Source organism: Rhineura floridana, chromosome 13 (genome assembly GCF_030035675.1).
Source record: "Rhineura floridana isolate rRhiFlo1 chromosome 13, rRhiFlo1.hap2, whole genome shotgun sequence".
Taxonomy (NCBI): domain Eukaryota; kingdom Metazoa; phylum Chordata; class Lepidosauria; order Squamata; family Rhineuridae; genus Rhineura; species Rhineura floridana.
Window position 1 is genome coordinate 9,709,505 of NC_084492.1, and position 17,735 is coordinate 9,727,239.

The window sequence follows — 17,735 nt, forward strand, 5'->3', positions numbered from 1 at the left end:
CTCATGTCAAGATGCTGAGCACTGCGCCCTGTGTGCTTGCTGCTGCGCCTTCCATCATATCTGCTGTACCTGTACATTTGTAAGTGATTATTACAAAGGCATCACAAGTGCCCCAAGAAAGTGTGCCTCAGATCTCTTGTTGGTGGAAGGCAGGGAAACCTTGAAATGATCATGTCACAAGCTATCATGCTGCATCAGCTTTCAAGAGGAGTGTTTGTGCATGTTCTATGGTCACAACTGCACCATACATTTAAAGCATTACTATACCACTTTAAGAGTCATCCCCCCCCGCCTTTCTGGAAACTGTAGTTCAAGTGTGGGGAGGCTTTAGGTCTCCAAATATTGATGAACTACAACTCCTTTTATCCCTGGCCATTGGCCATGCTTGCTGGGGCTTAGGGGAGTTGTAGTTCAGCAACATCTGAAGGGCCAAAGGTTCCCCACACCTGCTGTGGTTTGTTAAGGATGCCCAGAGTTGTTATAAGAGGTTTAACAATTAATCCTTCTTCCCAGAGAACTCTGAGAGCTGTAGGTCTGTGATGAGAACAGGGGTCTTCTAACAACTCTCAGCACCCTTAACAAACCACACTTCTCAGGATTCTCTGGAGAAAACTAAGATGGTTAAAGTGGCATAATAGTGCTTTAAGTGTATGGTGTGGATGTGGCCTTCATTGTAAGGGAGAGTACATGACAGCTTAACACAATTCCTTTAGCCAGTCTCTTGGCCATTCTCCCAGTTTGTCTTAAAATAAAATAAACTAGAAAATAAGCCCTAAATTCTGGCTTTTATACAAAGCATTTTGGCAATGTAACCAGAGATTTAAAAAACCACCCACTCTGGGAATATTGTTCTGTGGGCAGTTTACAATCCTAGCTGTAGTTATGCAAAGAGTGGAGCAAGCCCTGGACTCTGGGCTTCTCAATCAAGTTGTGGAGATGGATTTTATTGTAGGGGGCTTTCTCAGAAAAATGGATTTATTTATTTATTTTTAAATGATTTAATTTCTGCTGCTTTTGAGTTTTGGTTTGTCCTGCAACTTATTTTTGGATTATTTAATAATGCCTAAGGAGTTGTTTTTTTCTTGCTGTTTGTAAGCCTCCATGATGACTTACAGAAAGATGGTGGGAACCCTAGAATTATTATTGAATCAATCTGGATTCGTTAACACAGAGCTATAAAGATGTGATTTTTGCATCTGTGGCATAAAAGCCGCTGGCCTTTTTAGAGTCCCAAGGCAGGCAGAATTCCCACAGGTGCAGCTTTCCCCCTCATCATGCTGCAGCAAGGAAAGGAACAAGTAAATGAACTTCACTTGCTTAGCGTTCCCCAAGTTCACATGCCTGAGGATGTTTTTTCTCTTTCTCTGTCTCTGTTTTCGAACAAGGTCAGTCTGTTGAAAGGCTAAACAGCTTGGCTGAGAAAACCGATCCTGCCTTCCGTTGCCAGGTCTGCAAGGGATGAATGGAGCTAAGCTTATCGAGGATTAAGCTGGAAAGTGGTTACAGCTGTAGGCCCTATAGGTCTAACCCACTGCCCATAAGTAGATCATGAAGGCAGAAAGGAGGGAGGGGCTATGGGAAGGGAGAGCTTAGACTGTCATCTGAGAGAGACAAATTGTGTGTCCTCCGCTCTTTTAAAGTCTGGAGAGGGGAGCGAAAATCCCCCCCCTCTCCCCTTGCTCTATATAGTAGCTTCCCAAGCGCATCCTACATGTTAGAACCGCTTCTGAAGAGCTCTCTCTTTGCATGCTGCGGAAAAGGTGGTCGTTGGCAACATGGGTATAGTTGTATCATCTCTCTATAGTCGAATGCAACTGTTCTGATAACTTTGTGCCGCTCTCTTTTTTGTGCCTGGCGTGTTTGTCTTTTCCCTGCACTTTTTTTTTTTAAACGATGGTTGTGGTGTTGCGAGAGTTGCGTCCCAGGTGCCTCCCTGCTGTGTTGGTGAATCTTGTGCTTGGGAGCAGAGGAAATGTTTTAACCCAGGAGAAGGAGAGATTTTAGGGTGCCTTCATCAATGCTTAAGCGTGGCTTGTGGCAGAACATTTGAGGCGTCTGTCTGGCGAAGGTTTGTTTTGTTTACTTGTTTGAGGGGAACTCTGGTCATGTGATGGCTCCCATTGTGATGGCTGAGCAATGGCAAGTCTTTATGCCCGTGCAAGTTTGTCACTTGAGAGCGCAGCGAGGGAGGGGGCAGGGGGAGACATTTGGTTCCTTTTGCATTTCTGTGCGAACCTAGCTAATTCTCGCTTCCCAAAATAATGTGCGTGGAGTGGACTGAAATGCCGCTATTCTGTAAAATCCGCAGTTCCCTGAATTTCGTGATGTAGTGCCCCACCAAAGTATGCACGTAAAATATGTTAGGGGAAGCGTGCATAAACATGGATGCATTAGTGGAAAATAACATACAGTATAAAAATGCAGCGGTACGACAATGGAATCAATGACCCAGGGCGGCAGGTGGGCTCTCCAACACTGGAGGCCTTCAAGAGGCAGCAGGACAGCGTATGCTTTAATTTGGATTCCTGCATTGATCAGGGAGTTGGACCCGACGGCCTTATAGGCCCCTTCCAACTCTACCCTTCTATGATTAAAGAAAATTCCTTGCAAAAATGTGTATATTAGGTAAGATGGCATACAAAGATACAAAATAGTATTATACAAAAATATAACTAGTAGGAGAAATGCACACTAAAATGCTGACTGACGAGAAACTAAAATTGGCAGAGTCATCCATCCCTAGCTCCAGCGTTTTACAGCATGCACATGGCTGCACCCATTTCTACAACAGAGAAAGAATAAGGAAAGGTGTCTCCGGGGTGGGGGGATCCTCCTCCTTCTCGATAGATCCTTCTTGAAACTTTTATTAAGTAATTATGTAATAGTTGGCTTCTTCGTCATAGGCATGGAGTGGGATAGGGGTGTGTGTGTAGTGTACATGCTAGCAAAACGCTGATGATCATGATGGCGTGGGGGAAGGAGGGCTTGTATACAGTACTGCAAGACCCTTTGTGGGTGCAGTTTATCTCTAGGTCACTGATGCAGGAAGTCATGTTGCAATTTTATGTGGTGGGCTCTCCTTCAGTGAAGAACTTTGACTCAATGGTAGAACCAGGGGTGTAGTCGTCAAGGGTCTCAGGGAATCTTAGAACCCTTTACTTTTTTGGGAGCAGGGTCCCTATGTCTCCATTGGCCTATGAGGCAATCAGCATGAAAAGGAAGCCACTGTGAAGCATTTTCTAACTTGCTTCCTTCTCATTTCATGTTGACTGGAGCCAATCGGAGTGAACGGAGGTGAGTCAGCCACCGAGAAGACTCTTTTCAGTAGCTAATGCTCTCCCTTTTCATACTTGTTGGCTCCTAGGGATGCCTTTTGTTGCGGGACAAGCTATGAACAAGGATCTCATTCTTAACCCAGCAGCAAAAGAAAAAAAGGGGGAAGGGGATGCAGCTGGGACTAGCAAGAAGGGACCCTGCACTTCTGAATTTGCCACTACGTTGCTGGGTAAAACATGTGCTTTGCATTCACAAAGGCCTAGGCTCAGTCCCCAGCATCTCCAGGTAGGGCAGAGGACGTCTCTTGCCTGAAACCCCGCAGAGCTGTTGCCAATCCGTGCAGAGTAGACACTATTGAGCGAGAGGGACCCATGGTCTGACTTGGATTAAGACAGCTTCTGTTGTTTCAAAGGGTGGTGCTTTGCTCCTCCCGTCAACAGAAAAAAACAGTAACCATTCACTTATTTGGACTCAAGTAATACCATATGGCTTTGTAGGACCGTAATTTGCCAACTGTGCTGTTTCCCAGTCCATTTTCAGGCACAGTTTGGAATGCTTGGGGTTGACCTGGCAAGCTCTCCACATCTTTGGTATGCTGTCTTGAGCTCCTGGGAGGGTGGGATATACATGTAATAATAATAAATAATACCTGAAGGGCCCCTACCTCCATATCAGCCTTGCAATATGTTAATGTCATCAGGAGAGGCTCTTATTTATTTAAAGCATTTTTACCCTGCTCTTTAGCTGAAAAGGCCCCCAAAGAGGTTTACAAAAATCAGCAGCAAGATAATCCCTGCTGTCAGCATTGCAGTCTAAAATGCATGGCACACAAGGAAAAAGTGATGGGGAGGGTGGAGGAAAAAAAACAAGCTCAGGTTATAGTGCTTATAATCAGCCAGGAAGGAAGCAGCTCAGGTAGCCTGATGAATGGCTGCTACTAGGTGACAGCTGAGGGAGGGCCTAAGGAAGCTGGTCTTTAAGTGAAAGCAATGGGACTAGCCCTGCCTTGCATCTTGCCCTCACTGGCCCAAGACATTTTAATTTAAAAAGGTAAAGATGGAAAAACACCCCCCCTGAAGTGGAGCGGAGTGGCTGTTGAATTTTACTTCCACGTTGCTAACAGGGTAGCATTCTCCTGACCACCTGAAGGCAGCAGGCTAGCTTGTGGTGTGTGTGGCAGGCCTGTGATAGCTCTTGTAGAGCAGGATAGGAATGGGGGAGGCATTCAGTTCAGTTCCCATTTAAAGCTGAATTTATCAAATCTGCTCTTTCCGAAACAATATGAGAACTAATACACAGCCATCCTTCAAAATTCGCAGTTATCAAAAATTTACGGTGCAGTTCTGCAGTCACACAATGTAAATTTGTATATTAGAGGAAAGTATCCATAAAAATGAACATATTAGCGAAAACATGCAAAAATAAACATTGCTTGCAAAACGTATACATCAGTCAAAGCTGTAGAAAAATGTGTTAGGACCAATGAGCACTAAAATGCTGAAGAATTTCATGAATAAACAAGATCACATATTGAGGAAAGGGACTTATATATTGCACCCCTTATACAAAAACAATCCAATAGATCTCCAGAACAGTGGTTAACATGGCTTCTATCTGGCAAAAATAGCTCTTATTTGATTCCAGTCGCTAAGTTTTTTTTATACAGCACAACGCAAACGTATGTTGTCTAATCCTATATTGTAATGTCTATTGCTTTTTTATCTTGTATGTAACTGGCTGTAATTTTATTTTCTTGACGGGTCATTGACCGTAATAAACGTAAAGAGCAAAAGAATAAACAAGATCACAAAACGCTGCAGAAACCTGGAGAACTGAATTTAATATTGAAAAAATTAGAAACTGAGAGGGAAATGGTGGTGGCCAGGAGAGAACAGCTGGGGTTTGTTTTATTTTGCTTTTGCAGCTAATCATGTTGAAGGACAATAAACACTTTAGGGGACTGAAGCTTAACTTGTCATACCCCTGGGAATCTCATAGAATGACGACTGGTTTTCTGAGCTTTTTGTGGATAAGACCTTTTCTAAACATCTTTTTCATAACCATAGGGATAGAAATTTGCTCTTTTAAATATAATAATCCTGAAATTTTTAGGAAACTGAACTGAGCAATGGCCAGCCCTACAATCTGTCCTTTTATACGCTCTTGTGGATTTGTTGTTGCATGCCCGACCCTATTGCTCACTGTGTCTAAAATTCCACTGATTTCAGCAGGATTTCCTCGCACATGATGGGTTGTGCAAACAAAGTCCCATGCGTGCATCGGCTGTCCATTGCTGGCTTTTGTGAGTGGGGGGAGTGTGCTGCAAGAGCCCAGGGTAGCCTAGCCTGTGTCTACAGAGATCTCTGTATAGGTAATGATATTAGCAGCCCCCTGCTTAGGTGCTCTTAAGTTTGATCAGGCCAAATGTGTGTAGAATAAGTCATTACGGCTTAGATGCAAGAATCTTGATAAATGGCTGTTGCTCTTTGCTCCGTGTTGTTCCTTTAGCTGGCCATTAGGATAGCAGTAAGAACAATGCAAAATCCCTTGGTAGTGAGTAGCTTTGGTGACACAAACAGGACAATTGCAAGGTTTAAAGGAAAAACTTGTTCTGATGTTGTTTTTCGCCTAGCATGGAATGAAACCTGAACTAAGGAATGACTGTGGGTGCTCCCTGGTGAGAACAGAGAGCTCTAGAGGAGGGGAGTGTGCAGTTTTGGCCCACATTTTGGTGTGAGCTTACATGGTCCCCAAACGTATTTTCCCATGGAACGCTTGACAGTTGCTGATGGTCTTGGTGAACCATTTGATGATTTTTCTGCTTGTTGTAACAACTGTAATGTGCCGTGCTAGATAATGTATGGTTTTAACTGTATTTGTATTACTGCTTTTATTTCTTATATATTGTGTTTTATTCTGTTATAGTTTGCATTCCATAGAGCTCAAATTGTAATATAATAAAATGCAATGTAAGAAATAAAGGAAGCGATGCAAATACAATGAAAAATCAAAATGAATATTTAAGGCAGACATGCCGCAGACCACCTGAATGAAGCTTATGGACTACTGGCGGTCCACAGACTATAGTTCGGGAACCTCTTGGGGAGATTGCAGCAGAGGTGAGAGTGCAGATACTGCTCCCTCACAACACATGCTTGTAGACTTGGTGGGGATGGGTGAACCTGTCAATTTCAGTTTCTCATTTTTTCAACCTTCAGTTCTCCACATCAATTTGCGAATTCCTGTTTTAAAAATTTCCTTATGAAAATTAATCAGTATTTGAGTGCACATGGAACTAGCAAGCTAGTTTTGAAGTGGAGGGCAACCTACTCTGTCTGCTCCACACCCCTTGAGCGTCTGCTGCCACACTGTGCCTGATGGTAGAGACGGGCCTGGTTCCCAAAGTGCATGTGACTTTGTATATCAGATGGCATGACCGGTTTTCCTGCAGTGAAGGTCTGGGTGTGGTTTTTGGTCCTACAGTTCATCTGAGAATTCTTTTCTACGATCAACCTGCTTTTTGCATTTGGTTATTGAACACAAACTACCCACTGTTTTTATTGGAGGGGGTGTTAGTTGTGGGGTGGGTTTCAAGGCAGAAAATTTTCAGTATGTGGTTCGGCAGATCTCTGTGTAGCTTGTAGTGAAGAAAGTTAAGTGCGATTCTCAGTTCTGTGCTGAATGGCAAAGTGCTGTAGAACAAGATGTATAGTTGATCCTTGGCGATCATCAAATGGGCCTTAAAACCCTATCATTTTACCTGCTTACAGCCCACATGGCCAATGGTCAGGGCTGATGGGAGCTGTAACACAAAATAGCTGGAGGACATCAGGTGGGACAAGACTGGTGTGGAGGGACTCTAGTACATTAACTGAATGACTGAAAGAGGCTTCTGTATTTATGGAGCCATTCAGATTGAAGACTTGTCTCGTTGTCTCTTTATATTTCATCTAGGCGTGCGTGAGCAAAAATCTATTAAAAGATGTATTTGATCGGACCTGAGATGAGCCTACAAGATCTAAGCTTGTGCCTTGAATGGAGAAAAACATTCTGTTTTGTCCTACAATGTTTTTTGCTTTTTCTGCGGCCACAAATTACTTTTAGTTGACTTTGTTGAGCCTTCATTCTGATTTGTTTGCGGGGAGGTTTAGAGGACATTGTGCCGCGCAAATGTCATTCCGCGCTTCCCAGCGCATTTTCCAATCACTTTGCTTATTGAAAAACATGGTCTTTTAGGGAAGTGAGTTTGCTGCACAAGACTTCCCAGGCTACGATAGTTGCAAAAGTTGTGTGCAATTAAATTGGTATGTGACTGAATCCTGCCCGAAAACAGAAGCAGTAAGAACGTAAGAAGAGCCTGCTGGATCAGGCCAGTGCCCGTCAATCCCAGCATCCTGTTCTCACAGTGGCCAACCAAAGTTACCAGATCTGTGGTAACTTTGTAAGAGGATGCATTTGATTTGGGAGATGAGTTACCCTTAGTCAATATTATCTGTCTAGCTCAGGGATGGGGTATCTCTGGCCCTCCAGCTGTGGTTGGACTCCAACTCTCTTCAGCCACAGCCAGCATGACCTAGGGTCAGGGATGATGGAAGTTGCAGTCCAGTAACGCTGGAAGAGCCACAGGCCCTCTCCCTTGGTCTAGTATATGTTCAGTGATTGATTAAAATTGAGGCCAGTACTCTTACTTTCTTTCTTTCTCTTGTTAAACCCTTATTCTGAACAGATATCCTGACTTCTTTCAGTAAGGATTTTTAAGATTTAACAAACTTTTCAAATAACAGTTCAGGTGCCTCTCTAGTTCAGTAAAATAAAAATAAAAGTTCCGTTTGGTTTGACTTTAAAATGCATGAGCTCATCCCCGCCAGGCTTCTTTTTAAAGCAAGACATGCAGATGTCAACCTTATAGAATTTTCTGTTTTTTTTTTTAAATAAAACTAGAACGCCATGAACAGGAGCCAGGTGCTAAAGAGCTGCTCAGGAGTGTCCATTTGGAAAAGAGCAGAGTGTCCCTGAGCACATGGTCAGGCCAGGAATTTGTTTTGAGTACCAGAACAGTGCTTTCTCCTGCTCTTGCTTTCTCTCATGCAAGCACACAGCATCCTTCATTTTGGCAGCCTGATTTTTTTTGGGGGGGGGGACTTCTTCATGGTGTTATATCGGGATTTGGAAACCCCTGCTGAGGCAGCATATAAATTTGATAAATAAAACGGTGAATCACCCAGATATCTACCACTAGATCTCGCGACAGGACAGACACTCACTATCTGAACTTTCTGGAAACAACTGAAGACATTTTTTTCAACAAGCTTTCCCAGCTAGATCATTTATTACTTTGTTTGTTGCATTTTTGCACCCAAGTACAGTAGGGCCCCACTTTTTGGCGGTCCGCTAATACGGCGGCTAAAATTAGAGTAAGGCCCCACTCATATGGCGCTTGTTCCTCTTTTATGGTGTTTTTTGGGTGCCATGTTATTGAAGGAGTTCCACTTTTTGGCAGGTTTCGCTTTTCGGCGGGGGTCTGAAACGTAACCCGCCATATGAGTGGGGCCCTACTGTACCTCAAAGACATTAAAATCTGATAAAAACTGCAACACACACAAACAAATTAAAATGCTCATCTGACAACATACTTAAAAGGAGCAAGTCTTACCCACTTGACGGATGAGCACAGCAAACGCCACTGATTATCTAACTACTCTCCCAATTAAAAGTCTGAGTAAACAGGAATGTTCTTGCCTGGCACCTAAAAACAGATAGTGATGGTGCCAGGCACGCTTCCTTGGGGAAACATTTCCCCAAATATAGGGAGGCAGCATTGACAAGGCCTGTTTTCGTGGTGCCCTGCTCTGTACCTCCCTTGGAGAGGGCACATGGAGGGGTCTCAGAGAATGAATGCAGGCTCTGGGTTGGTTTAAGTGGGAAGAGGCGATCATTGAGGTATTGGGTGGAGATGTTGAAGGCCCAGGGGAAAAAAACCTGGAAAAATCCAGGGAAAAATGTTTTAGTAATTTTTCCATTTTTTCCTCCCTGTGCTTTCACAACTCTAGTACTGTGGTCTGAGCCACATAAGTTATAGGCGTAAATGTAGGTGTTCGTTCTGTGTTGTTTTTAAACCTACATTTGATTCTTGTACTGTTGATAAAACTATTTTAACTGTTCTTAAGGATCTGTCAGTAAATTACCTTGAGACACATATATGGAAGGTGATTCCCAAATTAATAAAGAATAATAATTTCAACCTTAACCTTTTGCTTGCCCAGCTTTGAAACACTTTAACATTACATTTTTAAAAACCCTGAAGCCATGTTGCTGCCTTACTATCTTGTATATTCAAAAGATCTGAAAATGTGATGTGTTTCTAAATGTGATGATTTGGGGTAGGGTTGCTTTCTCCATCCTCCATCTAGGTTGACCAAGGAAGGTCAGGAAGGTCAAGGGATCTGCCAGAGGTTGCCCAGCAAGTAACTGGCTCAGCCAGGATTCCAGCAGAGATTAAACAGCATAATGAAGGCCAAAAAAAGAGATAAATCTCTAATCAGCTTGCATACCAATCTTTGGCTTGGTGCAATTATAACTGCAAGCAAAAAGTTCTTTCTCTAGCAAGTGAAGCTGGAAGGCTTTGCGTTGGACTTCCTACAACATGCAAATGCTTTTATTGCTGAAAGATTTGCCTGCAATTGGAAATAATACATGTCTGCTTGGTTCATGGCTTTTTCCTAAAATCCTTTTTCAATACTGTACTTTGCAAGCCTGACCAAATTTCAGCCATTTGTGTGGATTGGTTCCAATATCGGGTGCAAGAATTGAAAGCTCCTTGTAAAATCACTTGCTGGATTGGAGTTAGTAGAGTGTAGTAGAGTAGTTAGAGCAAGGATGGAAAACATTATTTTATTATTATTTATTAATTAAATTTATATCCTGCCCTTCTTCCCGGAAGGAGCCCAGGGCAGCAAACATGCAGTTTTCCAGAAGTTGAACAATTCTCATCATCCCTGACCATTAGCCAAGCTAACTGGGGCTGGTGGGAGTTTTGAGTCCAACAATATGTGGACCACAACATGCTTCCCATCCCCAGGTTAGTGTGTTAGGTCTTGGACTGGGGAGACTTGGGTTCAAATCCCTGTGTGGACCTTGGGTCAATCAATCTCTCTTTTTCAGCATTGATTGGGGGAACTAGATTCTTGTATGCCACTCTGAGCTCTTTGGAGGAAGATTGAGATATAAAAGGATTCTAAGTAGGTGTGAGTAATGAAGAAAGTATTGACGGTAAAGAATGGATCAGTGTAGAGAAGAGAAGTTTATGAAGCCAGGTCATGATGGTCTTTGGGTGGTCAATTTATTTCTTACATTTATATCCCAACTTTCCTCCAAGGAGCTCAAGGTGGTGTACAGACATGGTTCTCCCCTTCCCTATTTTGTCCTCACAACGACCCTATGAAGTAGATTAGGTTGAGAGACAGTGACTGGCCTCAGGTCACCCAGTGAGATTCATGGTTGAGTGGGGATTTGAACCCTGGTCTCCCAGGGCCTAGCCCAACATTCTAACCCTTACACCAAAATTGAATGTTTTCTAAAAAAGAGGAAATTCATTGCTAAAAAAAAACTACATAGATTTGCATAAAATATGTTTATATATATATTAGAGATGTGCTAGAATTCTGCTCAATTTTAATTTGGTACTGAATTTTCTATTAATTTACTTATTTGCTATTGTTGCGGATCAGATTTTTATGTAGTGATTTTCCATGGCTATTTTCAGAAACAGATTTTTTCATTTTTTTATCTATTCATTTTTTTTATGTTTCCTTTAAAAATATCAATATGATATTTTTTCAGAGGGGAAAAATGGATCGATAAAACCAGTGGCTTGCAGACAAAGATTGAAATTGAATCAATACAGTACCAGCCTGTTAGGTTTATGGAATGCATTCAAACTGGCATTGGCCAATGGATCCCATCCCTAGTACTGTATAGATGCAAATGTAGAAATAATGACTATAATTTAAATGGAAATTTCTTACTGGTGAAGACTGTGACCGGGTGTCCTGTGTGCCTGCTGAGTTTGCTGTCCAAGTGATGGACAATGTCAAGGCCCATCCAGAGTCTCTCTTAGGATTTTTTCTCTTTTAAACTTCACTTCACAAACTACACTTCCCAGGATTTTTTTGGGGAAGCCATGACTGTTCAAAGTGGAATAAAAGTCTGGTGTGGATGTGGTTCTAGTCCACACTGGGCATTATAAATTTTATGTGAAAACGTTTTGGTCTCCACTACACCAAGGTATTAAAAAAGAAAGAAAGTCCAAACTGAGGCAGAATGTGGGAATCAAGGAAGTGACTTCGATCCTTAACTGGGAGGGTCAAGTGAATATCTTTTTTTATTTAAAAAAGAAATCGTATGACTTCATCTGCAAGGTGCTGCGACCCACACTTAAATCTGCTCCCAGTTTCTGGAGACTTGACCTTGATGGCTTTTTTTCTGGTCTTCTCTAGAACGTACCTATGGCTACGATCCAGACAGTTCTTGACTTAAAAAAAGAGTCTGAGTACACACAAGAAGCTACTTTATACCAGACTGTTTTGTTCATCTGAGCCCAATATTATCTATTTTACATAGCAAGCTCCCTCATAGAGAATCAGCCCATTGGCCCATGTGGCTTAGTACTGTTAGCATTTGACCATTAGCGGCTCTCCTAGGTTTCAGACTGGGGCCTCTCCTGTCCTCACCCAGAGATGCCGGGGCTTGAATCTGGGACCTTCTGCAGTCAAAGCATGTGCTCCTCATAAACTCTAGTTTTCAAGAAATTTAGTTGATGATACAGATTAATTGATGAAAAGTTGGGGTATTTGTTGAGGGCCACAGGCAGACTAGTGTCTCTCACCCTCTACTCCCCACCTCAATGACTGGATGGCAACCCTTGACTATACCAACAATGGCTGGCTGCCAGTGTTGATCGTTATCCAGACAGGGGAAACAACTCCTCTCATTCCTCCCCTGTTGGTTTGTTCTCCTTGTTGGGTTTCTCTATTCAGACACATTTTCATTTAGAGCAAGAATTGCACCGCTTTTCTGCTCTCTTAAAGTCACTGCTAATTGGCAGATGGATCTTCTCACCATGTCACTAATGAAAGATTAGCGACTGTTCCAGAGAGCCTTTGAAAACCCAGAACAAAATTGTATCAAAGGGCACCAGTCTGTGCTGAGACTTTCTCTTTAGCCGAGTGCTTTGTTTACAGCCCAGTGGCTAATTTCTAAATCGTACCAGCCAATTATTCCCGCATTCCTTTGTGGGCAGTTCAAGATGAAGTAGTCCGAAAAGGACACTCCAAATCGCTAGGAACACCTTAGGCTGCAGAGATATAATTGGGATGACAGACACAATTCATAATTCCTTGTAGCAGCTGATTAAAGTCTCTTTATCCTGCTTATGAAGGTCACAAGGGTGGAAACTAAAAAATGAACTAGGATGGTTGAGCTGTTCTGTTGATCTGTGTTTTTCAAACAGAAGGAGCTGTTTTAGTTATGACAAAAACATGTTTGATTTTATTTTAGATGAAATTAACATAAAATAACATCCAGTTCCTGCTTCTGCACTCATAAACATAGACTAGGCTATTTTAAGGAAGGTTTTTATACCCTGATTGACATTTTCCCCCCATACCGCTACATACATGCTGTTACCTTATTATGCTTTTTATTATGGTTTAAACTTTATTGATGTTGTCATGTAAGGCGCACGCACACATGCACACGCACACGCACACGCACAATCTGTCCTACACATGATTTCAAGGTGCTTTCTGTTCCCATCTTGTAAACCCCCCTGCGGTTTGAGCAAAAGTGGTATACAGATTATCTAAATAAATGAAATGAATAAATATTCGAATGGAGTAGGGTGGAAATCTTCCTTTGAGTGCCCTAATCCATCTAACCCTGTTCAATTTTAGGAGATCAGTTAATGCTTGTCAGGGCAAGGATATATTAAAACTCTGCCTTGACCATCCATTTGCTGCTAAACTCTGGGATAGTAAACAAGACGAACTATTGCAAAGATATCATCTTACTACTCAGGACTTTACCTCCATACCAACTAAACAAAAACTACGCGAGGCTGTCTTCCAATTCTGTGAATATCTAGATAATTTAACTTTAACTAACTCTAGGGTGGCCCTGTGGTATTGGAGATTTAAGACTGCCCATTATTGTGCCACATACCTGACCCGGCTTTTTGCTACCTGCCTTAGGCATACATTTACATCACTACATTTCTTCTCTTTGCCAAACGCTGATAGAGAGGGACGGATTGCAGGGATTCAAAAGGATTTGAGAAAATGGGTTTGCGGATCTCAAATGGAGGAAAACTTACCACATATATTGCTCCACTGTCCAATTTATCTGCTTCCCAGAATTAGGTTTCTTAAGGGGTGCCTAGCTGACTTTGGGGTGATTCCAGAAGACGACAAAATAATCCTACTAATGTCTGACTCTATTCCAGAGGTGACTCACAAAGTATCTTTGTTTGTGCTAGCCGCTCGGAAACTTCGAGCTAATTGTATTTCTGTAAGTTTTAAGAAATAGATGTTTTCCACATGAATTTATGTGATTTTAATGTTTGGTGTTTTTACTCTGTATTCTTTTTATTTTGTGTTGGTCTTTGGCCCTGCATTTAAATAAATGAGAAATCTTGCTGCATGACAATATCCAATTTGTGAAGATGTACACAGAGTGACAGAGTAGAAGAATCCCTCCAGTTTTCTTTTTGGAGGGACTTTTATTTTGTATGACAGAGGGAATTAATTTAGCCTTTTCTCTGATGTGCCAGCTTTCTAAATGTATGGGATTTTTCTGTGTATCCTATAAGCATCCCTCTTATCATAGCTCAAACTAGGAATGTACAAATGTGCCTCAATGTTTTCCAACACTCATTTGCAGTTTCATCTGGTATTTTCCATTTCATTGCAATTGGTTTATTTTGCACAAGTCTCTCTTCAGTTTCATCGTCCAATGTTGTGGAAAGTGTATCATACTGCACAACAGACTCCTATATGTCAGCTAACAACAGATACTTACAAATCAATTACTTTTCCCTGCGTGTTCCCTTTCAAGTTGATTAATTTCCAGAGAGGTTGCCATTGCAGCAAAACCAACAAAGAATCTTGTGATACCTTAAAGACAAAGTTTATGAAGTAGCTAATGGCTCATCGGGAAGCGGTCTATGACTGCAATTCTAACCATGTATACTCAGAATTAAGTCCAATTGAATCCAATGGGGCTTACTCCCAGGAAAATTTACTAGATTAGCTCTGCTAGTCCAACTAGTTCCTTTCAGAAGTTGATAGTTCTGGCCAAGTTAGTCTCTTTGTTTGCTTGATGGCCTGATCTGCATATCAGAATGGTTGTCCAGAGTAGTCCTGTTGCTATCAGAACTCTTTCAGGAGAGAGGCCTTCCCCCCTCCCCTCACCTAGCTCCGGGCCCCCTCACCCTGGAGCCAAGAAGGGCTCGTGTGTGTTAAGCGTTAGTCTGAGATGAAGCTGGAGGACAGAGAGGCTTGCTTGCTGTCAGAGTCCCAAGCTTATATTTGATAATCAGTATTGTAATGGCAAATTCAGAAGTGCAGCGTCCATTCATAATAGTCATGCCATGCCCTCTCACAACCACACCCCCTTTCCCGCTTTTCCTTATCTCCCTTGCTGTCTGAGTCGTCTCTGAGTCCACAACTCACTATAATAGACATCCGTAGAAGCCAATTAGCATGAAAGGGGAGGCTGTGTTAGCTACTGAGAAGAGTCTTCTCAATGGCTGACTCAGCTCCTTTCACTTTGATTGGCTCCAATCAGCATGAAAGGACAAGGACTCTTCTCAGTGGTTAACACACTCCCTTTCAGGCTGATTGACACATACATAGGGACCTGGCTGGGACCCTGCTCCCCAAAAAGTAAGGGGTCTATGACCCCCTGCGATCCTGAATAACTACACCCCTGTTTGATATTCTCTGCAAAAAAAATTCTGTCATTCCATTGTCCATATCCATTCCTGGGAAGAGTTTTACCGCTTAAAAATCTATATTTAGATTATATACTTCCCCACCTGCCCCGCCAATAGCAGCCCTGTAACTGTGGGAAGTGAAGGTTGAATCTTCAAAAGTGTGCTTTGCAGAAGCAACAGATAATTCATTTCAAGAAGCAAGAACCCAGTCATTTGCACATCTACTCAGAAATCAGTCCCACTGAATTTGATGGGATTTATTTTGTAGTAAGTGCACTTTAAGACTGATGAATCTAACAAACACTTCATTTCTTTCGTTTATATCTCATCTTTCCTCCAAGGAGGAAGGTAGTGTGTGTGGTTCTCTTCCTCTCCATTTTATCCTCACAACAACCCTGTGAGGTAGGTTAGGCTGAGAGACTATGACTAGCCCAAGGTCACCCAGTGAGCTTCATGGCTGAGGGGGGATTTGAACCTGGGTCTCTCAGGGCCTAGTCTGACACTTTAACCCTTACACCACACTGGCTTTGACTTTAACATGCAACATACTTGCCTAAATACAATGGTGAGCAGGATTCATCAGTCTTAAGCTCCTCTTATTAGGATGTAAGTCCTACTGAATGCAGTGGCCACAGTCCAAAGATGTTTGAGTCAACAGGACAAGTTAGATGTTTCTGATTTTGTTCCTGTGAATTTCAAGCATGATTAACTTTTCCTGGATGAGGGTTCACGGGACGTACTTCTAGAGCAAACATTTGGAGGGTCACGCTGCAAATATTAAGGATCACACAGCACAGGGATCGGTGTAGATGGGTGTAGTTGTCCAGGGTCCCGGGGTGGTGGTCTTAGACCCCTTACTTCTTTGGAAGCAGGGGCTCATAGGCTTCCAGTATCCTACGAGCCAATCAGAACAAAAGGAGGCGAGTCAGCCAGTGAGAAGACTCTTCTCAGCTACTCTGAGTGTTAGCTACTCTCTCCCCTTCTATGCTGGTGGGCTCCTAGGGATGTCTGTTGTCGTGGGAGGAGGCATTAACAAGGACTTCCTTCTGAACCCAGCAGCAAACAACCTGCACTTCTGACCCTGCCCTTCTGAATTTGCCACTACACTACTGGGGCTGTGGCCTCATCAGGGTGAGTTTGGTGGTTGCCTTTATGTGTGGGTAGTTTGTGGGCATTGCCATCAGCACAGTCCCCAGTTGCTGGGCCCTGGCACTGACCCTAGGGGTGCTGGGGCTGTTTTGGCACTTTCTACTCATGTCCCCTTCCGGGTGGAGCACTCATTTCATTCTGCAGCTGTTCCACAGGAGAGCGGCAACATTTCCTTCCCAGCCCGAAATAATGTAAGTATAGGATTACTCTGTCAGGCTATCACATAAAATCCATTTCTCTTCAAAACCTGTGGTTAGTCTTTTAAAGGTCCTGAGCATTACGAAGGCCACAGAGGAAGTCGATCCAGAGATGGCGGAATTTAAATTGACAATTGGCAAACAGGGTCACAGACCTTGCCTGTGGAGAGCAGAATATATTCTGCTTGGCTTTTGAAATAGCTTGCTTACCTCAGACACTATAATCTATTTTCAGTTCTTTTCGGTAGCTTTTATCAATTGTGAATGTCTTATCATTGCAGTGTTCAGCCCCTCCTCCTTAAACATCTTAAAGTTTAAACTTGGTAGTCAGCTGGAGAAGCTGTTGCAAGCTACCATGTTAAAAAAAATCATGTGCATTGACACTTTAACGCTCAATGTCTGTCCTTATAGCAGAGCTCCATTGATCAGAATGCCTCTGTAAGGAGTGGTGTGATGATGGTATATAAGTAAATAAGGGAGTCAACACTTACAAGATGTTAAAGAAAGCCTTATCTTCTCATACTACAGCTCTTTATCTTCTGCTTGAATCACACTAAAGAGTCAATGGAGCTGATGCACAATGTGCTGTCCTCCAGGGATTAGGATCCTGGCTCTCATTGTCCCTGACAGTTATTTATTTAGTTATATATGCACATATTTGTATACCACTTTTTCATTTAAAAATATCAAAGTGCTTTACAAGAAGTTTAAAAAAAACCAACCACCATACAATACAAACATTAAAAAATACAGTACAGTAAAAGCAAAGGCCAACTGTTACAAAAAGGCATCTTTTTAACTGCCTGCATAAGCCTGGCGGAACAGAAAGACTTCCAGCAGGTGCTTAAAAGTTAAAACAGAAGGTGCCTGCTGAATCTCTGTTGGCAGAACACTCCAGAGAACTGGGCCGATGACACTGATTTTGTGTCAAAGGACCCTCACCAACTCATGCCGGCTGAGGCTGATGGGAACTGGGAATCCACCATCCTCTGGAGGTCACTGTGTCTACTGTGATTATTATCGCACTTATATTCTACCTTTTCTCCAAGGAGCTCAAGATGCCATGCATCATTTTTTGCCTCCTCGTTTATCCACACAATAACCCTGTGAGGTAGGTTAGGCTG

The 17,735-nt window shown here is 42.5% G+C and overlaps 1 protein-coding gene across 5 annotated transcripts in view; it reads left to right on the forward strand.

The window, feature by feature from the left end:
• The first annotated feature begins 1,553 nt into the window (after positions 1 to 1,553).
• The window catches only part of SLC38A8 (solute carrier family 38 member 8), a 49,953-nt gene continuing 33,771 nt past the window's right edge, over positions 1,554 to 17,735 (forward strand). For 3 of the 5 annotated variants that reach the window (XM_061594467.1, XM_061594466.1, XM_061594470.1), the window contains exon 1: positions 1,554 to 1,760. In XM_061594467.1, the coding sequence (XP_061450451.1) occupies positions 1,712 to 1,760 (49 nt within the window). In that variant the 5' untranslated portion in view covers positions 1,554 to 1,711. Of the gene's footprint in view, positions 2,069 to 17,735 lie in introns of all 5 variants that reach the window. The other 2 variants (XM_061594469.1, XM_061594468.1) reach the window with 2 other exon arrangements.